The 24762-nt window shown below is 36.0% G+C and overlaps 1 protein-coding gene across 1 annotated transcript; it reads right to left on the reverse strand.

Moving 5' to 3' along the window:
* Nucleotides 1-794: 794 nt before the first annotated feature.
* LOC142317625 (uncharacterized) lies at nucleotides 795-1601 on the reverse strand. The gene has a single exon (XM_075354183.1). It carries the CDS (start codon nucleotides 1599-1601, stop codon nucleotides 795-797), a length of 807 nt encoding a protein of 268 aa, XP_075210298.1.
* Nucleotides 1602-24762: the final 23161 nt, after the last annotated feature.

The following is a 24762-nucleotide window of genomic DNA, read 5'->3' on the forward strand; positions in this document are numbered from 1 at the left end:
GTGCCCTCCCAAACTCCTGCCGCCCAATTTGTCACCCTATTAATTGCGTTTATCGTTGAGTATCCTTTACGAAAACCGTATTGATCTACATGTAGACTCTTCTTCTGTTCTAATTCTTCTTGCAGTCTACACGCAATTAACCTCTCCACCACTTTTCCCATGTTATTGATCAAGCTGATCGAGCGGTATTCACCTTGTCCCGCAGTAGCACCCGGTTTTGGCAAGAAGACTGTTCTGGCTGCTTTCCAACAGTTAAAGAAGACGCAATTCTGCAGTCCATAGCTAGAGACATCGACTAATTCCCACGGAATCACTTCAGCGAGGCCCTTGATGATTGCCGCCGGGATCCCATCCGGCCCCGGGCTTTTCTTATTTAGTTTTTTAACCGCATTAATCACCTTTTGCTGTGTAAATCTACCTCGAACACATGTTATTTCTTCACGATTTTCCGTTTCTTCCCTTGGGAATAGTATGCTCATTTGCTGAGCCGCAGTGTCCTTGTTTAACATAGGCATGTGTCTGCCAAGGCGTTTTGTCACTATCTGGAATGCGCGACCCCAGGGGTCGGCATCCAGTTCGCGACATAGTTCCAGCCATTTCCTTTTTTTAGTCTCTTTTATTAGAAAGTTCAGCTTTTTCCTTGCCGCCCTGTATTCCTCGATGACCAAATTACTCTCTTCCATCGTACCCGCACGAGCACGCATTCTCTGCGCCTTTCTTCTACATCTCTGCATGAGGTTTCTCTGGTCCTCTATTTCCAAGACCACCCAGTATACCGGGTGGTACTTGTCTGTTCAATGTGGAACTCTGGCGATTTCTTCGACTATTATCTCCTGAAACATGTCTGGATTAATCTGCTCCTGTTCTGCAATTCTGCGTGCAGATCTCCTAACCACCAGTTGAATCTGCCTATTTGTTAGTCTGGGGGTGATGTTTTGCTGTGTCGTCCCTGTGTGATGATCACTGATTACAACTGAGACCGCCAGGTGGTCACTGCCGGTCTCTTCGCTTAGTACGGTAAATGCAGTCAGATCTGGGTCCATTCTTCGATCTATTATAGCCAAATCTAATATCGAATCGTGCCCTCTAGCTTTGAATGTGGGCATACGATCATAAATGCATACTGCACCGGTGATTGCTAGAAATTCTTCAAGAATCCCTTCCCTGGCGTTGGAGGAGGCTGCACCTGCCGCCGTCGTTCTACAATTGAAATCCCCGAGAATGAGTACTCTTTTGTGAGACTGCATGACTATGCGTTGAAGCTGGAATATCTTGTCTTGAAACGATCCCAATGGAATGTTTGGGCTTATATAAACGCCAATTATAACTATTTCGTTTAGTTCAACTGCTACCAAACCCACCGCTCTACGGTAAAGGCCATATTCCCTGTTCCCTGCTACCCTTCGAATGGCCATACGTATGCTACCCATACGTATGGCCACATCTCCATTCGTATCAGAGACCCATTGTAGTCTGGCTGCTGAATAAACGTGCGGCTCAGTGGCCACTATGAAGTCATAATTGCCTCTAGTGGAAATTTCTTCTAGTAAGTCATTCGATAAGATACTCCTGTGGTTGTTTATTAGTAATGTTCTAATCATGTGACTTAGTACACACAGCACTCTCCGTTCTGTGAGCCAGAATTCTGTAGTTGAGGCATTTTGAGGCCTCGCGACAATCCCTTATTATGTGACGTGGTTCACCGCAATTATAACATAAGTTTGTTCTATCGGGTCCTTTACAGAGCCTGCTACCATGGCCCGTTCTCCAGCATCTATACATCTTTCATTTTCTGTCCGGATGTATGTCCTACAGTTGATCCAGCCGACCCTTAGTTTCGAGGCCACCAATTTGGTTGCGCCTCTATAGGTAGTGATTACTATCGCGTTCCTGGTGTCGCCGTATGCTTCTCGGAGGGAAGTCACCTGAAAACTTTCGTCTGCTCCCAGTATTCTCTCAACTGCCTCCTTCACTTCTTGCTCGGTTGTATCGCATACTAGATCTTTAATATGGACCACCGTCCTACGATCCCATCTGGTTCTGACATCCACTTGCAGGTCCGATACACGGTCTCTCAGCATTGAAGTAAATTCCCCCGCCTTCTGGGTGCCCTTAATCCTGACTTCTAGTTCTTGATTCCTCCCCTTCCTTATCGAAAGTACTTCTCCGGCCTCGTCCACACTGACCTTGTCCTTCACGGTCTTTAATAAATCAGCATATGATTTGCCGGGCGCTTTAACTACAACTGTTTTGCTATCTGTCACCGGCGGGGTGCCCCTCCTCGCCAATGCCGATCTAGATCTACCGTGAGCCTGGTCTCCCAAATTGGGCAAGATAATTCTAGGTAGTGTTTTGCCTTTGCCCAACAGGTAAATTACGACTTTCATGATTATCGTACCCGCCGTCCCCGGGGGAATGACAACACTGAGGATTCAGACTTATCCACAACCCTCCTCAGCGCTTTGATTACATGGGATGCCATCATCCTTTCTCCAGTTTCTGAATTATACAGTACTGTATATTTAGTTCCTCTTGTAGTTATTTTATTGTCTTCCATGATAGTAGAGTCTTGCAGCACCAATGCACCAGGACTTCCTCCAAAGTATTGACTGTTTGCCCTTTGGTTAACCAGGTCAACAAAGTGACAGCTGTCGTTACCCATCTTAAGAGCATTAACCTGGGTCAATCTATTGACCCAGGTTCTATGATTCTATTAGGTTCTATTGACCCAATCAATCTATGGTCCACCCAGGTGGACCATCTTGTCGGTAGCCTGTCCAGTAATAGCTCATCCGTCAAGTCTACATCTAATATGTCTGACATCTCGTCTCTGTATTGCTTATCGGTCTGTGTCCCCTGTTCAGTTGTTTCCAATGTCTCTTCATTAATCCGTTGCATTTCGTTGTATATTTCTGTTAATTCTCGCTCTTGGGCTTTGATCGCCGTGGTACTTGACTTTCCCAAATTCTGGCGTAGCTGGATTAGGGCGTGCCCCAGCTTATAAGTCACCTCCTTGAGTGTAAGAGGGGCTTCTTCCTCTTCTGACAAGCCAGCCCTCACTCGTTTCGCCCCTCTAGCATCAGCAGGTTTCCAGTTTTTCTTCTCCTGTACACTAACAGACCCGATAGTACTAGTTTCCATCCCTTCAGTCTCTGTTACTGGATGTTCCTTTCTTGAAATGGTCGATTTCGATGATCCGGCCCCTTGCGAGGTCGTATCTTCTTAAGGCAGGGACCCACGTCAACGCATATCGTGACACTGGCCTCAGGGGGTCGTTCCGTATCCAACGACACCCCACACGGGGATGGTTGGGGTAAGTAAAATGTATGTATCCAAAAAAGTGATGAAAAAAATTTTTTGGGGCGGTCAGGGGGTAGGGAAAGTTAGGATTCGGATAGATCTGGAAGAAGTTTGGAGATAGTATGAAAAATACAGAAGTTATGGTAGGAAAAGGATTGCCCATATAATTCGCTTTTAGGACTTATTTCTGTCCTACGAATAATATATGAAAAAAGTTATATAAAAGTTAATATAGAAAATGTTAACTATGCACTATACTATAAATATAACCTTAAAATTGTAAAAAATAACACAACCAGTGCTTTTTTACTCACACTATTGATATAAGAAGGCTTGTCCAATCACTTAAAACCGCTATTAACTCTTACAGATCCATAATATCGCACAAAAAAAGAAAATCGAAAAAACAACTCACTTTTCACTAAAATTATTCGTTTTTAAAAAAATGCTAATAACTTAATCAGTCCGTAACCAAAACTCATAAAACTTAGTAAATTTGTCCGTCCGTTATCCATACCTCAATATCCAATGTACAAATCCGTAATTTTCTCCGAAAAACCAACCAAAAAACAATGAAAACGCAGATTTAGAAGCGTAAATGTACACGAAATGAATTAGAAGTGTTCTCAAGTTATTTCAGCCATTCATCCCGATTGGGGGTTGAATTACCGTACCATGCGTGTCCTTTACAAAAGTGTCAGTGAGGCTATTATGATACATGCTGCACCTGTCTGGGCTAACCGCTTGGCTTTTAGGTGTTACGTAGACATTTTGCTGCGGGTCCAGCGACTTCTCTTGGTGGCAATTATAGACGGTTGTAGAACAGTCTCACGGGAGGCAGTCTGTGTTTTAGCCGGAGTCAAACCAATAGATATCTTGGCTAAATAACCCTATGTTGACGTCAAAAGAAAAACAGGAGATTGAAGACCGGGGGCGTTACGTCTGGGCAGGTCAGATGGAACGGCATCAGTGGCGAGGCGGTACAGGTTTTGGCTCAGGTGGCCCCGGAGAAGCTTGTCGATCCATTTAATTTCTGGTTGAAAAATGAATTTGTGCCAGGAGCATGGAAGGTTGCCCGGATGGCTCTGATTGAGAAGGGAGGTGACAAATTTGGTAATGCTACTGGATATCGCCCGCTGTATTTGTTAAGCATGCTCGACTAGCTTTTCGAGGGCTTTCATGTGGGTAGATTGACAGCCCAGTTGGAAGCTGGGGTAGGCTTAAGTGAGAACCAGTTTGAGTTCTGAAAAGGCAGGTCCACGGTGGATGCTATCAATCGAGTGATACAGCTGGTTGATGAGGCTACCGCGGGCAGTTGGCGGACTAGGAGGAGACCAGTTGTTATCCTCCTAGACGTTAAAAATGCTTTTAATAGCCTGCTCTGGCGTGTTATTATGATGAGCTTGAGGTGCTTGGCGTGAACGCGTACCTCAGGCGGTTGGTCGGCTAGTACCTGAAAGACTGGGTTGTGGTCGCCAGCGCGGAGGGATTGTCAGTTACACATGAGGTGGTGTGTGATGCCCCGTAGGGATCGGTAATCGGTCCTTTGCTTTGTGTGCTGAGGATCGAATACCCGGAAGAGGTCATTGCAGTCTGCTTTGCTGATCATCTGGCACTGGTTGTAGAAGGGCACTACGGCGATCTGTATGGTAAACGACTGGCTGGCTACGAGGGGTCTGAAGCTCGCGGAGCGGAAGACAGAAGCGGTCGTCATGGCTGGGAAACCTAAACTTGACCCCATCGCCTTATATGCCGGTGCAACCGACTAGAATCTAGGCCTGGTTAGGGAGGAAGTCCTAAAACTGTCGTACGAACTCACCCAGCTTCTGAGTGGCCACGGTGGCTTTGGCGCTTCCTGCATAGGTTTGGGAAAAGAGCTTCCCCCCTATGTAGGTATTAAGCAGTCGTCGACTCCCCGAAACAAGTGGTGTTCTGGTGTGAGAGCTGGTATGATGTATGACGCCCAGTAGTCGAGGAGTTCCGGGAGTTAGTGGCTGAAAGCGTCACCAAGATGCTCTAGTCGGAGGCTACTTGGGAAGTCGTAGCTGCCATGGTGGAGGCCATTGTTGGCGGCAGGGAGGTGGACGAGGGTGAGTAGAGGTTCTCTGATCCCTGTTCGTCTCCCGGCATGTTTACTTATGGACTTAGGGGCCCTTCTATATTATAAACTGATGGAATCGACTTAAGTGTGTTGTCATTTAATTAAATTTTCTACTTCTCGTTCATTATTTCATGAAAGGAGGATAAAAGTGTTGAACATAACATTGTTCAGTATATAAAAATTGTACTGAGCAACTATTCGCCATTGTGTGGACGAATAATGATCTCTTGCAGGGTGGGGATTAAGTTAAACTTAAAAAGCGGGTCTGTCTCCACCTGGTACAATCAGGTGGAACGAATCCCCCGCAGGTCGCTATACGCATGGTGTACTTCCAAGTGCCTGATGTAGATCCGATTAGATGGGTTTCCCCCAATCAGTATATCACACAGTCTCTCTCCGGACATGGTGCCTTTCGAGCGAATTTGGATACGTTTCGTTTGGTGGATTCAAGTCGGTGCCCGGATTGTGGGACTGTTGATACAGTTGACCACGTCCTCTATCTCTGTTCCCGATATGAGGTCGAACAATAACGAGCTGTTAGGGAACTTGAGAGAATACATTCCTTTCTGGATTTCAGTATTAACTGGATGATCCGCGAGGAACGGTCTATAGTGACTGGTTTTCTTCTCGCCCTTGCGACGAGAAGAAAAGATCAAATTACGAGGTATTTGATCGTGGAAGGATCCCGGGTAGCTAGGGTTCCCGCCTATGCATTGGATTGGTTGGAAGTAGGCGCAGTGGCATCGTGCCACGGTTATATTGGTATTGTTTGTGATTCGATTTGGGGTTCCCGCTGGCTGAGGTGGCTGCGATGGCGGTAAAGCCCCTCAGGACTCAGAACGGAGGGGGTGGTGTGGCGACCGGCAACGTCACAAGGTGAATGTCTTCACCCTACAGGGTTGGGATGGAGTCCACCAATACACACGGCGCTTGCCAGGTCCATCTCTGGACTCTTCTCTTCTTCATACTTCGACTAAGACTTCAGATATAACCCTTCAGCGTCGATAGGGTTGTCTCTACCGAACATATCTGCGATCCTATCATCAAATTCTTCAGCCTGTTACTCGTCCAGCTTCCAACAAGGTATGCGTAAATGTTCCAATCTGACATTTTCCATGAACGTAATGGCTCGGCAATCAGGGGCCAAATCCTCCCATCCAGTTGCTAATCATGGCTGATACTCTATCTGAAACTGCAGTCACATCGACCACCGAGCCCCTTTCTCTGCCTATATAGGTAGGTTCAAAACCTTTGTTGATTGCCACAAGACCAACCGAAGCAAACATCGTAGCCATAATGTAACCTTTTTTTTTTTTAAGTTTGCTACCTAACTCGTAGCTCTCAAGAGTTATAATCTCCGGTGAGGATAATAGCCTTCCTACATCTTCTTTATAATCTTCTACAAATACCCGAATTCTTTTCATCCCAGAATTGAGTGAAATGTAGCCCGGTATGGGTACATGGTTTGTAAGTTCAACTGTAACGACGTATCCATGGCTTCTACCTCTCATGGCACGAGCAGCTACCCTCCTCATGTTCGGTCATGAACATGAGGAGGGTTCATTTTGACAGTCATGCTCCGCGACGGTCAAAAAATCAATTTCCTCATCTAGGGTCATTGCCAGATGAGGTCATGCGCCGCAGCGGATCGGTTTGCGTTTATTTGCATAATCTTCATGCTTGGGTCTGATTAAAGGCCCCACTGTCCATCCGATGGCCAACTGTTCCGCATTTTGCGCACTTGGTAGATTCAGTGCAGTTCCTTTTTATATGACCCAGACCGCCACAATTGTAGCACCTTCCCGTCCTATCGGGTCCGTTAAATTGAGAGGAGATGTGACCTCTCTCCCAACATCTGAAGCAATTTGTGTGACCTGATCTGCACCCTGCATAGGGCCCAACCAACTCTTATTCTAGCTTCTATAAGCTTCATAGCTGCCCTATAGGTAGTAACAATGGACGCATTTTGCCTATCGTCGTAGGCGCGGCGTATGTTAGTAATTTTAAACTCATCGCCAACCACCCGTACCTCCACCTCGGTTGTATCACGATCCAAGTCTTTCAGATGGACCACCGTCCTACGACTACCGCGTGTTTTAGGTGTAAACCGACTGCTCTGTCCCTAAGAACTGTTTCAACCCTTCAGCATTTGCATGATTCTTGACCCGAATACTTAATTCATAATTTCACCCTTCCGTAATGCCAGTTCTTTCTCGTGGGTATTGATGAAACTGCTCAATTCGGCGCCATGATTTTACTTCAGTGTATAATGCGAGGCCCAGTCGATTGGTCAAATCCTCTAAATTTTCGTGTAGAGTATCCTCCTCTTTCGTCGACCACTGCTTCGCTCTCTTCCGTCCTTTATCCTTTTTACCAGTTTTTTGCACATCTGGCCCAGCCGAAGTCGCAGAGGATGGTTAATCCTCCTCCATTACTTCTTTCCTTGTAGCCACCAGTGAAGTTACAAAAAAAATTAACTATCACCAAAGTGTTCTACGTTCGATTCCGCGTTTCCTAATACCCCACACAATGGGGTTCAGGACTCAAAAAAAAGGCAGGACGAGTCTTTGTGGAGGGGGTAGGTAAAATGTATGAAATTAGTTATGGGATAAAAAAAGAGGGGGGTTCAAAAATGTAACTTCCCAAAAAAGATTCAAAATATTTGGTGGGAGGGGGCGTCAGAGGATCGAGGAGGACCCGGTTCGGAAAGAACCGGGGGGATTTGGGTCTGCAATGTAACGGAAGAGAGTTATTGAAAGAAAAGTGTTCCACTTGTAAACTGTTTAGGACTTAGAATTATTCATTTACTGAGCTTTCACCACGAAAAGGTTTCTATGTCCTTGTTTACGAACAGTTTCTTCTTGTCTTCACCTGCTAAGTAAGCATTCACTCTATAATAGACCTTATTATCAATGACAATAAGGTCGATCGCACACAAAAGACGTAATAAAAAATCGATCCGTAATCCAAAACTCAAACAACTATTGGTAGCCGTTCACAATAACTCAAACCAAAAGTTCCAGTCCCACGACTGTAAAAATCAGAAAAAAACAATGAAAAGAGAAAAAACACAGCGAACAAACAGGAGGTCCTCACTGTATGAGAGCTCCCATTCAACTACTGCAATGGCACTTGTATTGTACAACGTCTTGTTACTAAGCTTTTGTTCATTCTTCAGACCTGACCTGAACAAGTCTAAGATAAAATTTTACAATCTCTATGTATAAATCGTAAATGTATACTTCGTAAATGAAGAAAATGGAATTTCCCTTGCATTTAGATTATTTGGTTATTTAACTTTTTTTGAATTACAGAAAATGCTCGTAATACCAAGTTGGTGATGTGTTGATTCCTCGCTAAAAGAAAGTTAATTAATCATAATGTGATTGGAGAAAACCAAACAAATCCCTGAATTTTGCTTGTTAAACCAAGTTCTCGTTAAACGAGCTCATTCTCGGGTTTCGCTGTATACTTGTTTAGAAGACACAGTTTATCTTCTGGCTGTCCATCATTGTTTGATTGTACCATTATTATTATTTAAAATGAAAAATACTTTCAAAATGTTTAACATATTACCTGTAGGATCATATATATCATTTTGAAGATAGAATTCATAAATTGGTGAATAAACATAACGTGAATGTGCTTTAAAATTAACAAATGCTGTCTTATAAATATCATTATATCTGCTCACAGTGATTTCAGGCACTCCCAATTGTTCAAATTTGAATTTATAATTTGCTGTTCCAGATTGCCCAGCTGAATCTAATAAAACAAAAATATTTTCAGATTAATAAAGTAAATACTTTTTGATTCATTCTTAACCAAAATGACATTACCTTGTGAGAAGAATACAGTTACATTTATTGTTCTATTATTACAAATCTATAAATTTCACTTAAGGGACCATTTTATAACTAATTCAGAGACCCATAGTTTAACAGCAGTTAGGTTAATGTTATGGTCTAATAGTTCATCAGACAACTATATATATTCATACCAGGTGGGAGAGATTTCAGCTTTATTACTAATAAATACAATAGTCAGAAAGTGTCAATACAAAATAAATGAAAGAATAAAAAATGACTCCAGTGTAAATTGGAGTACACATTTAAAAATAGATCACATTTTTCTTGCTACACATAGTAGAGAGTACATTAATTTCAACACAGTTATTTAATGAAATTTTAAATACTATAAATAGACTTTAAATGAATTTTAATACTATATTATCTTAATTTTATTAGTATACTATTTTTTAACATATGTTACACGTGCTATAATATAATATTATGTGAATATTTATTCACATTAAACTGAGAACATAGCACACATGTGGTGTGTGCTATGTTCTCAAATGTTAAAATTAATGAAAAATATCTTGTGTTTGAATTAATTTTCTCATGTTATTGTAAAAATGAGCAACTTTCAATTAATTACTTGACACGTTATAAAAAAAAATTGTATTAGAAGAGATCATATTCCTGTCTGAAATACAATCTCTTGGGCTCCTAAAAAAATGGAACCCCAATGTGTATGGAGTAGCAAAAAATACTACAATGTATTATTTCACACTGATCAAAATAAAATATTTGGCTGTGCACATTATTAATTAATCCTATTAAATGTAACTTTTTATAGGTTATTGTTATTTAATTATTTTTTTTAAATTAATTACCTTTAACCTCTATATAGTAGTCTCTTAGGTATGCTCCATAATATGGATTTAATCTGAAATCTAGGTTTTTTGGCGCAAATATAAATTCATTAGCATAGATAGTTTGTACATTAAAGTCATTAATATCAAATTTTTGGTTTTCGTCACTAGAATGAAGAGTCCACTGCCAATCGATCTCCTTTGTTGGATCTTTTATATTGATTGCTTTAAAACAGGTATAATCATTTGGATTCACATCAGCAAATTCTCCTGGACAATTGCAAAAACACCTGCAGGGCAATCAACAGTTTATTTATAAAAGTATGAAAAATAATATATTAAATTCTGTTTAGTATTATATAATCAGTACATGAACATATTTTAACTAATCCCCATTACTGGTTTTCCAAATTAATTAATTAATTGAGAAAAACTTTCATTTTTATGTTTTATCTCAAGTATGTTTGATAAATACAAACCTCTTCCACCACTTCATTTTTTTACTGAAACAACAAAATTACTAAATTTCCAGTTTCCTTCTTCTAGCCCATACAAAACTGTAAATCATATAGCATTGATGAATTTTAATGATTGGTCAACATATGTACTGTTTTATGTATTTGGTGTGAATCCATGCATTTCATAGGATACACTAGCATGGAAAATTAGCTCAAATCCAAGCAATTTTTTTTCTGTGCTGCGATTACATCACATCACTGTGTACCTATTTTCTGTTTACAGTCAGGATGTAACCTTTTTGATTTTATAATTTGTTGATCCAATGTAAATAGATTTTTAATGAACTGATTGAGATACGGGGTAAAACAAAATACAGCTAATCAAATGATAAAACCTTTTAGTCACATAACAAAAAGTCAAACATTTCTCTATATAATATAGATTGTACAGCATTACTTTCAGATTTAGAATATAGAAATGACTATACTCAGAACCAGGTAGAAAAAATCACTGACAAAAACAAAACAAACAAGTGATTGTGATTGGATTCAAAACAATCAATTTTTTAAAAAATAATACGGAACCAAATTAATTACATTCAAAGTTTTTAAAACTTGTGTAAAATTCTTTCAATAACTCTTGTGCAGACATTTTTAGTGACTGTATATCTTTTCTTTCTACCTTATGAAACCTTACTGTTAAAACCCTAAAAGTTTTTAATAAGATTTATATGAAAGCATTAAGATTTTTGAGGAAAAGCAATAAAAGATATAATTAACAAAATCATTTTTAAAATATAGTAAAAAAAAAGTTAGTCTAATAATACATAAGCAATAATGAAGTAAACCTTCAAGTACCTTTGTTGAGTGCACACACTGAGAAAAAACATTTTTGAAGCTGATGAAAGTGAGCTTTTTTATATAAATAAAAAAATATATTTCACAGGACATTCATAAATACATGTATGAGTCACCAATATGAAAGGAGGAGAATAAAGACCTGTGAAAAAAAATTAAAAGGAATAGGAACATAATTTAAGTTTTTTCATTTTGGCCTCACCATCATCCAAAAAAAAACATCTATCTAACAATTTAAATTAACAATGCAATGCCAAATACTACACACAATTAAGAGGAATGTGATGCACTGTTACATGGAACTTATCCAAGGGATATATTGGAGCTTTCCCCTTATGAAATGAATACATTATACTACCATGTTATCCCCAAAACAATGAAAAGGAACTTCTTCACAGTGACAGTCTTGCACTCTATAATGACAATACACTGAATTTGATATGACTAAATTAAAAAATTGCAGAACAAAACTGTGATTGGAATGTAAACAGATAATTTAAGATGTAGTAAATGTGTTGAGGGTTGAGGTTTTGAGAGTAGAGTAACAACATCAAACTAAAAAAAAAAATAAAAATAAAAAATTGATGTAAAGGTTTTACAGGAATTTTATTGGAAAGTAGTTTCATAAAAGGTTTTGTGGATGAGAAAAGAAAGATACTACCGTAATGTTTATTGCATAAATTGGTTTATGTAACATAGATGTGTCATTATAGCCATTTCATTTTGTATCTTTTATTTTCATATAAATCAATATTTTTAATTTCAGAACTGAAGCTTTTCCAAAATTAGACAAAATTCCTCAATTTTTAAGGAAGTATTTGCTAAATTTTTCTGAAAGATTGTTAAATGTTGTAATCTTTCCTGATGAATTTTGTGAAGCCTGGAAAAATTTTGTTACTTTCATTTCTTCCATAAAATCTTTGACAACATTGAGATTCCTGTGTTTTATTTTTTCAGTTTCAACTCAAACTCGTATTTATAATTCACAAGCAATCAATATTTTTATTTAATAATTTTGGTAATCTAGTTTCTTGATTCAAAATCTGAATTCCCACTGTTGTCAAAGTTTTTTTTTCTTTATAAATATTAATATAAACTGTTAATAGTTGTTACTTTGACTTTTTAAAATCAGAAGTTATGATATAAAAATTATTTCTAAGACTATAAAAACATATAGTAGTATTATGTAATTGTATAATAAATTTTGAAATTAATTTTTTAATAGTGGTAAAATTTTATTTGTTGTAAAAAAATTTCACCCAATTTTTTCCATGAAAATTAAATAAAAAAATGGGATGTTGACATAAATTCTATATGTTTAACCAAAAATACATTTGAAATACCTAAACTGATTTAGTTTAATTGCAATCCAACAAAACAGTCAATTAATATTAATGGAATTTATAAAAAAAAAATTAGAAGGAAATAATCAGTTCTCATTATTTACTCATTTATTTCTATTTGTTGATTAATAATAACCACATCATAACAACCCTACTAGATACTAATACTTACATGATACCAACTTCGTTAACACTTTGCTTGGTTGTGCTTATTATTTGTGTACTGCTAATATTTTTTCCGCTTTCACCAGCAGGATATTCTACCAATAATTCAATCTTAACTTCATTAGCATCAATTTTGAATTTTCTAATAGGCCCTAAAATTATAAAAAATAACTATTACAAATCAAGTTATGATTTTAACCCCCACACAACATCAGGCCACTTTTTTCTTCCCTACTCGCCTGGGCTGGGTCTGAACGAGCCTTCCTGTCCACTGGCATAATATCCGGTATGACAGGTCGGCCCACTGGTTAGATCTTTTACTTAGTAATTTATTTCTGTTCCCAATTTGCCTGCCTCTAATCACCACAGGAGGGTTAACCAGGCCAAACTATGTTGTTCCTGGGCCCTCCCTAGTGACTAGGACTCTTTAAAGACCAGGTCTTTATTTTTATTTTTTATTTTTAAGACCCCATATCTCTGATCCACTCTCTGTAGTCTTCTTCTTTCTGTTAGAATGTCCCTTGCCAGTTTTTCAATCTCCTTCATTCCTCTGAGCCTCGGAGCATGAACAATACAATAGTATCAGGGGTGTCATTCCTCAGGTGTGTCTTCTCCCTTGTTTTCTCCCATCCTGGACATTCAAAGAAAGCTTGCTGAGCAGAGTCCAAAAGCCCACAATACACACCAGTTGAGTAACTCTCTTCTTCAGAATTTACTTAATTAGCTACCAATTCCTCCATCACTGGAGAGGAGCTGGGAGGCATAATATTCCACCTCCCCATACTCTCTCCACAGCCATGGCCCCAGTTTGGGTATCAAGCATCCAGGTACCTGTCTGGCAGAGTCCCATATTTCTTGCCATTCTCGGATTAAAAGTTCGGCAGCCCCTTCTTCCACCATGGCAATCCCACCACAGCGGTGGAGACTGTCCGATATGCTGTAGTGATTTTCAAGTTAGCTCTTCTTTGGAGTGCGTTTAACTTCACATAAAGAACCATCAAGGTCACCGCAGATAACAACCTCCACTTTGCTGCCCGAAGTCCTCCATGTGCAACCCATCAGCCGTCCCAGGGAGTTGATTACTTTCTTTGCCTCATTCAAAATTTCCCGAAGGTGCTTTTGGTATAAACCAGACTTTTGAAACCACACTCCTAAGTATTTCACCAATGGCATCATTTCTACTTGGTGACCATCAACCAAAATGTTGATCCATCAAATTCTGCGCTGTCCAACCACTGCGAGCACCTTGGTCTTTTTGGGATAAAGAAACAGTCATCGTGACAATCTGCTCACACTATTTAGTCAAGCTCTCCATCCTCCAATCGTTCTGACATCAACATCACCAGGTCATGTGTGTAGGTAATTACTTTAACTTCAGCAAATTACAACCTCAGCAGGCCTTTTTTTAAATAACAAACACTAATTTTGACAACCTGAAATAAAATGCAACTTTGAATGTTTAAAGAATCTGGTGCTGAAAAGTAGAAAAGAAATCTATTTTATATCTATTTAAGTGTGAAATAGTTCATAATATGATTAAAAAAACAGAAGAGGCAAGCTATCATAAAAAAGGAGTGACAAGATATTGCCTACATTCATTTTTCAACTTCTGTAGAAATATCCTGTCCCTCACTACTACACTCCTATCCTTGATTTCTTTTTTCCCAGTTGAATCTTTACTGTAGGTCAGACTCTGTCAGGAGCATGATAAGAGGTACTGAGCAAACCCAATAATTCCTTTGTTACTCTAGCTAGGTTTAAATAAGATTTAATTTAATTTAAAAAATTTCCATAATTAAATAGCTGATGAATATCCTTACCTGTTTAATCAAATAATTCTTTCCTTTAACAGAAAGTTTTTTCAATATATTTTTAAAGACCGTTTTGAAAAAAAAATTAAATAAAATAAAATTTCTAAATTTAGTAAAATTCAATCTTGTTCAGAAATTTATCTATTACAAAAACTTAAGACGAGATAGCACATTGAAAACTGGAATCCCATTTGGAAACCTGTTTCCAAAACAATTTCCAATACAAGATGTAGCTGTTATGGCGAATTATTAATTTGTATCACAAGATGAGTTTTTAAAAAATAAAACAAATTTCTTAAAGGGTAGTATTTGGTATCATAGTCAAAATTTCAATATCTACATAAGAATACTCAGCTAATACTCGCTAATTATGTTTATTCAGCAGTATAAGAAGTTTCTTATTGTACTTGTACCTGCCATGTAATGGAAACTTTTTTTTGAAGATTCTATTCTACCAGTGAAAGAGAATGGGGAGTATGATTGGCCAACAGGTTATAGGAGGTTGATTTGTAACTTTATTAAAAGATCACCTATAATTGTTATTTTTTCTCAATAAGAGCCAGTCATGTATTCAAGTTACTAACAGTCGTGCAGTAATATTTATTTACCATTAAAAATTTTGCTAAGTGCTTAGTGATCTTAAACTATTAACTCATCCATCTTCAACCAGCAAGATAGTGAATAAATTTATTTTTATAATTATTTATTTTGACAGTGATTCCTTTGTTACCTTTATTTTATTTTTGACTAAAATTTCTGCTCTCACACCTAGCTTCTAAAAAACAATATTACATAAAATCTTTACAAACTTGACACACTAACTTTAAACTATTGCTTAACAATTTAAACGTTCACATTTAATGTTTACAAACTTAATGTGGGAACAAAGTTCTACTAATTATAAAACAACTAATTACAAAACAAAAAAGATGAAAAAGGTTTTTCTAGGATAGCCTTAAAAATTTGAATCCACAATAATTTGAATATATATAACTTAATCAAATGTCAGCTTGGATAATAAAATAAAAAAATTTAACTTTCATTTTTCGAGATTACCTACACAATAGAAAAGGCCTTTGAGGAAATAATCTAATCCAGTCTCCCCACTCAGGGCAGAAGAAACTTAAACGATCCAGGTAAAAATAAACAATGCTCAAAAAAGAAGGAAGATGAAATCTAGAAGTACTTGATGTAATATATATATATATATATGAAACATTGTAAAAGGAATAAGAAAGGAAATTTCTTGTATGATCAATGGAAAGAGAAATTAAACATATTATGGAATCACTTAAAGAGAGAAATAAACATATACATATAAGCATTCTTAAAAATCAGATAGCATTTAATGGTAAAAGGCTATTGAGCTTATTTTGAAAATATTTAAGGTAATAATTAATAAGGAATGCTTTATTATCATTACTACTTGAAGTAATTGAGACCCCACATCTAAGATTACAGTGATAGAATTTGAGTATTATATAATATCAATGAGAAAGGGGAAGGCAACATGATCGATGGGGATCTGTGGAGTTAATAAAAACACAGGAGAGTGTGGCTTTATTTTTAACTGATGTTTACAATGAATGATGTTACAATGAATATTTAACCAAATTCAGTTGCACCTGGGTTATGCACAAAACTGATAATAATACTTTTTAAAAATGCAAATAGAGATGAGCAGATTAATATCAATTACAATCCTACTAATCAGCTAGCAGCAATTAACATATTTATGAAAATATTATTTCATAGACTTTAAATCAAAACAAATTTGATTTCTTTTTCCACCAAATCAAGCTGGATTCAGATTTGATATAGTACCACAGATAATATATTTTTACACTCAACAAACTAATTATGAAACCTAAGGTTTATAATTTGTTAAGTACCTTTTGTTCATATACTTCCAAAAGGAATTTGATTAAATCAAAACCGTTGTAAATATAAAATTAATACCTTACACAGGAAAAGTATTGACTATCCAAATGTTATTGAAGGAATTTATGATACTGAATGTTAGTTTTTTCAGTGGATGGACATTCAGTGATAATACTGATAGAAACATAATTTTTGTTTCCTAACATGCGATACATGATTTTAATCTGGTTTTTTTTTATGCTGAAAACAAATATGAACTCAGAATTTTTCTATCACCCACCACTTTTGAAAATTTTTAAATTTTAATTAAAGGATTTTTTTCATTTTTCAATGCATAGTTAGCATTTTAAGCTCCTACATTGTATTATGTTAGCTCATTTTTTTATTGTTTAACTTTATTAACATAATTTGTTGGCAATAAATAAACAGAACTAGAAAAAGAATTAAATCATATCATAGTCACATATTATGACATCATATCTAATACTGAAGCCTTCATTAGACTAGACTAATCGTGTCTGTGTAGGTCAAAAACATATAGCTGGAAACACAGCTGTGTTGTTTGTATTAAGCATTGGATTCGGGAATGAATTAATTTTGTTCAATCTTATTGCTTGCTTTAGTTTGTTAACAGTGCAGTGCAGTGTCATAATATATTTATACAGTGTCATAATTTATATACAGTGTCTGTATATTTAACAGGATGGCTGAAAAGTACATGGAAGGCTTTGCCATTTGGTGTACCTGTAGCTTGGCATGAACCAAAGGATCACGTAACAGATTGTTACTTTGTTTAACAAGTGACTGTAACAAATATCCTTTGATAACAATCGCTTACAGTATTAATTTGAATGAGACATACAATGTGATGAAAGACGTTAAAAAAATAAATTATAAAAAATAGCTGGAACATATGTGGTGATTTAAAAGTTATAGCTATTTTGTTCGGCATGCAGTTAGACTATACTAAGTACATGTGTTTTCTTTGCAAATGGAACGGTCGAGCTAGGGGTAAACATTATGTTACCAAAGAGTGGAATAAATGAGACAAATTAACTCCAAATGGGAAAAATATTATTTATGAGCCCTTAGTTGAATCCAAAATATTTTTACCCCCTCTCCATACCAAGCTAATTTTTGTACATCAGGCAGAAATTTCAGAATGTAAGTGAAGGAAAAATTAAAGAAGACGTATTTGTTGGTCCTTAAATAAGAGAGTTGGTCAAAGATGATGACAGTCATAAGCAATGAGCATGGTGAATTTTCCACAAAGACATTTTGGTGATGGAAAGCCACTACAAAGGGAAATGGAATACTACTAACATACTAGCCGATTACTACATTTATAAAATGAGGCTATTTATAAAATAAAACCATCAGCGAAATCATTCTAACACAGGTATGGCCATGCAAAATTATAAATTTTACAGATTTTTAACTATATCTTCTCTTAATTTTTTTTGAAGCGTAATTTATTTAAAACTAAGGGTGATAGAAAAATTGTATTTACAGATCTGTAATGTATGCAAAAAAGCAATTCAAAAAATGGTATTACACTTAGAAAAACATTACAATTTTTTTGTTGTCTAACAACGTAATTAAAACAAATCATAGGAGCAAGACAAGGGAATATCAATTCATTAACATTTTCACTTTATTAATGTAAGATATTTGCTGATCCTGACCAGAACATTTGCTCTGATTCTAAAAGGAAAATAATCAGAATGGATGGGTTTGATAAATAAATTACTTGGAAGAGTATGAAGGACTTATAAAGAATGACTCATGACTTTCGACAAATGGAAGAAAATTTTTTTTTTTTTGTGAATCCGAATAAACGATGTACTTATCTCTATAAATTGTTAACTAAAAAATTTGTTAATAGATGATTACCAAATAAAATATAGTGGAGGAGGCCACCCCTGTGGGAGGGTTCTCCAAGGGGAGCATATCTTTAATTTTCCAAATATAATCATTCTTGCCTTAACATATTCTAGTAAGAGTTGAATTTTGGATCAAAAGACACAGAATAAGCTGAAAATAACAATGAGAGAAATGAAAGAGTAGATAGGAATTACTAGAGAAGTGAAAAAAAATAAAATTCAAGTCAAGACACCAAACAGGGTTTCAAGTTAGAGAAACAAGGTTTGAAAAAGCTCATGGAACTGGGCTGGACACAATGGTATGAAATGCTTGGTAGGCAAGAAGGACCATATCACGAGAATAGAAAACAGGAAGAGTATGTCTTGGGAAAGAGTGGGAGAGAGATTTGGAAACTGAGTGGCAGGGTGACTTGCTTTAGAGGTGATCGGGATAGAATAGAGTGGAAAAGAATAACATCTGTTTTCTGTGAGGTGTGGTGTAATATTTTGATTAATAGTTTTGTCTGAAAAACTAAGTGAAGTAAAAAAACTATAAATATATTAATTTTTTTACATGAACCATCTTAAGTTTATAGTTATGATTATTTGGTATTCATTTTTTAAGCGAGACGATTGTTATGTAAGCAACTCTTAATTTTTGACCTCAGCCATAGCCTTTCTATTCATGCAAATAAAGGTTTTTTATTATTTAATTTTAATTAGAAAAACTGTCTATTAAAAGATTAATTTTCTACTAAAAAATTTTAAAAAATGTTCCCAATTTGTTCTGGCTTTTCTCAGACTGACTTTTTGTCACCTTGATTGACTTTTCTCTGTCCTATGAATCTCAAGAATTATTACTAAGAAACCCAGGTAAAATGATATAGCAATCCATTACTGATTGTGATGTATTCCTGTATAAAAATTTGAATTATATTAACTTTGTCTTAGATAATTATCAAAAGAAATAAATACTAATTACCTTCTTCTTCCTTACATTCTCTTTCTGGATTATCAAGATAAGAACATAACCAATGATATTTAAAATTTCTATCTTTTCTTGTCCACATACTTACATCATATGATTGGGATGCATTTAAAACTACTTCAGTGTTAAAACTAACAAGACGAAAACTACCATAATCAATAACTGGTTCAGGATAATGACTAATTATCACATAGTGACTCTGAAAAAAAAATTAAAAAATTAACAAGATCCTAAACTATAGAATATACACTGTTATCCAAATTAATATCATCTAGGGGCCTTTTTTTGTTTCATTCTATGTTGTGCTATATAGATTCTCCTATCCATTCTCTATGCTTTCAGAGAAAAATGAGGAAACATTTTTGAAAAATGAGCTAAGTATATAATTTATAATTATGATGTGATCTGAATAAAGTATTCTGATATGAATAAATTCAGATTTATAAAAATCGTATAATTCAATCAAGAAACAATTATGAAATGACACGTAGAATTTGAATGTAAAATAGTTAGTTAAAATAGTTACACACTATCAGATGTAAAATTTAATCAAGATTGTCTGCAGCATATAAAAATTGATAGCAGCCACATCAGTAGAACAAATTTGCATCTGACAATTGTTAATGAAGACTGCTTGCTGGATAATGGAATGCTTATTGGCCAGCTAAAATGTAGCTTAATAGAAAATAAGGCTCTTGTGAGGAGCATTTTTGCATTTTTAAAATGGACCAATGAAGACTCGAAAAATCTTTTTAAGGAGATTCATTAATAGCAATAGGTGGTACACCAATATATCAAGACACTGCTAGTAAATTCACAAAATTTCAAAAATTTGTAGTGCCATGTTATAGTAAAAAAAAAAGTTCCAGTGAAAGGCAACTTTCCTGTTATTAAATTTAATAGTACAATAAAAATCGTTATCAATATTAAAAGAGTACTCGCAAATATTGATTGTTCCACAAACACTGTAACCTCAATAATTTAATAAAACAAGAATAATTTTGTTGAAATAAAAGAAAAATGTTTTATTCACTTCAAGACCTTGGATAAGCAGGTAAATACCGTTTTTATGGAAGGTGAATGAAATAAGCATAGTAAATATGAGCATAGTATGACCATAAATGGAATACAGGAAAAGCAAAGTTGGTAAGAAAAATATAATTTAATAACCAGCCACGAGTACTCCTTTTTATGACAAGGAAAAAGATTGTTAGAGAATACAATTAAAACTATTTTATGTTGTATTCAGGTAAAGATTTATTCAATTTAAATTTATCTAGGTTACACATGAAATATCTAATTTCTAAAGTAGAAATTAATTTCTACTTTAGTTTTAAGTAGAAATTTAAAACTAAAGAGAAAATTTTAAATTAAAGAGAAAAATCTAAAATAGTAAAAATATTTTAAAAATTTCTTAAGTGTAAATTTAACCATTACATACAATGTTAACCTTATCCAAACAATTGGATAGATAATATCCAAATAATTGTTCCATATAAAATATCTTATATCAATGAAATATCTTTCCACATAAAAGAAAGGAAGGAATGAATGAATGAACATGATCAAAATAAAGGAACAAGATGAGTGTGCAATCCACAATTTCATTAATAATTAATGACAAAAAATGACTAAGATTTCTTGGAAAGGTTTTGTGATTATGTAATTATAAACAAAAAAAATTATATATAATACAAATGTATTTAAAAATACACACTATAATTTACTTTACTAAAAATTATAATATATTTCCCCTCTATGAATCATGAGACCTTGCTGATAGTGAGGGGGGCTTGAGAGCTCAGCGATACAGAGTAGCTGGATCGAAGGTGGAACCATATCGGAGTAGTATCTCTTGAGAGCCGGAATAAGGATTCCTGAAAGAGGGCAGCAGCTCTTTCAGTAGGCATCTTTCGAGAACACCTGTGCCTTAAGACCCCCCCTCCAAAATCAATCTTCTGAGTACTGTGCAGCTCAAAGCAATGGAAAACTAGAGATTTTTTCAAGAAATGTAGCTCTCCTGTTACATGAAACGAAAAGTTACATGAAACATGCAGTTTCATGTAACAAAAATTTCTTCCTTGGTAGATTATTATGGAGGTAAACTAGCCCCCCGTTCAGATCTCTGAGTGAGGACTGCTAAGGAAGGAGATACCAGAAAATTAAATAACATTCTATGAATATGAGCATGGAAAGTCTAAAAAAGGTTGGTAGGTTAGAAAATTTAAAGAGGGAAATTGGTAGTTTAATATAAATGGAGTAGGAATTAGGGAGGTTTGGTGGGAAGAAGAAAATGACTTTTGATCAGGTGATTTTAGAATAATTAACTCAGTGTCAAATAAAGGACAGGCAAGAGTAAGTTTTCGTAATGAACAAGATGATAGGGAAGAGAGTAGAGTATTTCAAAAAGTATAGTGATAGAATCATTGAAACCAGGATTAAAATCAAAACCTAAACCAACAATGATTGTTAACATCTATATGCCTATATGTGTTTACAAAGAAATTGATGAAGCAATTATACAAAAAGGGATGAAAATTTAGTACTAGTTTGAGATTGGAATCCAAGCATCGAAAAAGGCAAGGAAGGAAATATTATTGTGGGTGATTGCAGGCTGGGCAAAAGAAATGAAAGAGGAGACAACTGACTTATTAGTTTTGCATAAAGTATAATTTAGTAACTACCCAGTTTTAAAATCATATTAGAAGAATATACATTTGGAAAAAGCTGGGCGATACTAAAAGGTATTAGATAGTTTATATCATGGTTAAGCAAAGATTTAGAATCAACTCTCTGCAAAGCACATCCAGGAGCAGAAATTGATAGCAACCATAAATTAGTGACAATGAAATATAGGTTGGGATTTAAAAACTTGTAGGTACCACAGCAATTCTTGCAGAAACTTGAGGAACATGAGGTCTGAGTAAAAAGGTTGACTTTTAGAAGAATAGGAGAATGTTAAAAAGGAAATCTTAAATCAGCAGAAGCAAACTCAGGCCGAATAAAGAACTGGTAGAAAACCTTGGATATCAGAGGATATATTGCCAGCTGATGAATGAGCATAGAAGTATAAGAATGCTAGTGATGAAAATGGTAAAACGAACTTTTATGTTTAAAAGCTGTTACAAAAGAAAAGGTTGATAAGGTTTTATATTGAACTGTTATACAGAGGAAATGAATTAGAAACTGGTGTTGTAGAGGAAGAACAGGATGAAAAGGGAGATACAGTACTGAGATTTGAATTTAATAAAGCATTAAAGGATTTGAATGGCAGAAAAGCTCCTGGCATAGACGGGATACCTGCAGAATTACTGCACAGTGCAGGTAAGGAAGTGTAAATAGATTCATACTAGTAATATTTACAAAAGAGGGGAGGTTCCATCAAACTTCAAAAAGAGTTTTATTGCAATGATACCAAAGAAAGCAGGAGCAGATAAATGTGAAGAATACAGAACAATTAGTGTAAGTACTCTTGCATAAAAAATTTTAACTAGAATTCTTTACAGAAGAATTCTGAGGAGAGTGGAAGAAGTGTTAGGAGAAGATCAATTTTGTTTCAGGAAAAGTATAAGGGACAAGGGAAGCAATTTTAGCGCTCAGATTAATAGTAGAAGGAGGATTAAAGAAAAACAAACCAACATTCATGGCGTTTATAGATTTAGAAAAGGCATTTGATAACGTAGATTGGAATAGAATGTTCAGCATTTTTAAAAATTTAGGGCTAAATATATATTATATCAGTCTTGACGCTTGAGAACGTTATTTCGAGGATGATAGGGGATGAGAGGACAAGGAACGTCATCTTCCACTCTGTGGGCAAAATTATCCGTCGTAAGGTGTCGGGGTGTAAGGTTGGTGACCGCTTATACTCGAAGCCGTCGGCAGTCCGCACATGCCAGACTTCTTAGAGAGTGTGCACTTACCCGGCCCTTCTGTGGACCCATTACCGTGTCCCTTGTTGACAACAGCATGTCCCGGGCCATGTTTTTAGGGGGAGGTTTTTTAGCGGGTTCCCGATAGTGAATTTCTGGCGGGAAACCTTACACACCCAGTAGTACGGGTTTTTCCTCAAAAAAGTCTAATTTAAGATAGACGGGCCAGAGCTCTGTATAAGTGCAACATGCATACTGATCAAAGAGATAGGATGGTAAACTTGAGGAGTATGATTATTTTTAGTATTTTAGGTTTCAGTAGGGATATCAAATAGATCGTGGATACCGGTGTTCTTTGGTTGTAGGGTTTCAATTAACCATACATCTTAGGAATGGTTGACCTGAGTGAGACTGTAAAAGACTACACACTCCATTTATACATTCATGCATATCATTCCTCTGAAATTATACCTTATAGTGGTTCAGGAGGCTAAACAGAAAAAGAAGACAAAGAAAAGGTTTCAGTGCGGAAATCACCAATGCTTAGCACCTCGAATATGGATACATCTGGTCAGAAAATATTTGATTCTAGATATAAAAAAGATGTAGTACACAATCTCGGAAATGAGAACATACTGAGCCTAATATTATCATTTCGAAGAGAAATGTCACGGGAATTATTCAAGGCATACCTTAACATACCGAGCCTGATATTTTTGGGGTAAGTGTCATGAATATTATTCAGACTCATTAAAAGAAAAAGGTATGTTTAATTTTGCAATCCTCCAATCTCCAACGGGATATTTTCTATCTTGGTTCGAACCTTTCTCGAAACAACCGATGATAGAGTTGTACGAGAAATGATGACATAATTCATCCATGATTTCCGTTTAGCATACTGAAATACTCGATGGCAAACAGTTCTCGCGTTGCTGAAGGTACAGAGCAATTCGTTCGTAGGTCTTCGATTATAATTACATAAAGCCCTGCGATGATTTCAGATGACTAATAATCTTGGCAAAATTGGTGGATCGCTCTACCATTCTTCTCGTATTCACCAAAGGAATCCTTGTATACGATCCAGTTCATTTTCCAAACCAACCATCTACGTGGCCGACTCTGAGGCAAACCGGTCTGTAATCGCTTTCAAAGAGGTTTTGGAAACACGCCAGACGAAGAGAAGGATTGCTGAATACAACGACAGATCGATGCACGAAAATGTATCTGATGAAAATGATACAAACATGTTCGACCAATCGTTAAATAAGCAGAGATCTTATTTCTGCCTCAGTCGATCAACCATGGTGCCTCGTAAGAACACGATGATGAGCTCCATGAATAGTCGCTAATAGTACTCATGATGGGTATGTATTGAAGTCGCCAATTATTAAGCAGGGTAAAGGAATCTGTGATAACAGACTTAACAGTTCATCCTCACTGATATCGAAATTTGGTGGAAAATATAA

The sequence above is a fragment of the Lycorma delicatula genome, chromosome 1 (genome assembly GCF_047948215.1).
Source record: "Lycorma delicatula isolate Av1 chromosome 1, ASM4794821v1, whole genome shotgun sequence".
Lineage (NCBI taxonomy): Eukaryota > Metazoa > Arthropoda > Insecta > Hemiptera > Fulgoridae > Lycorma > Lycorma delicatula.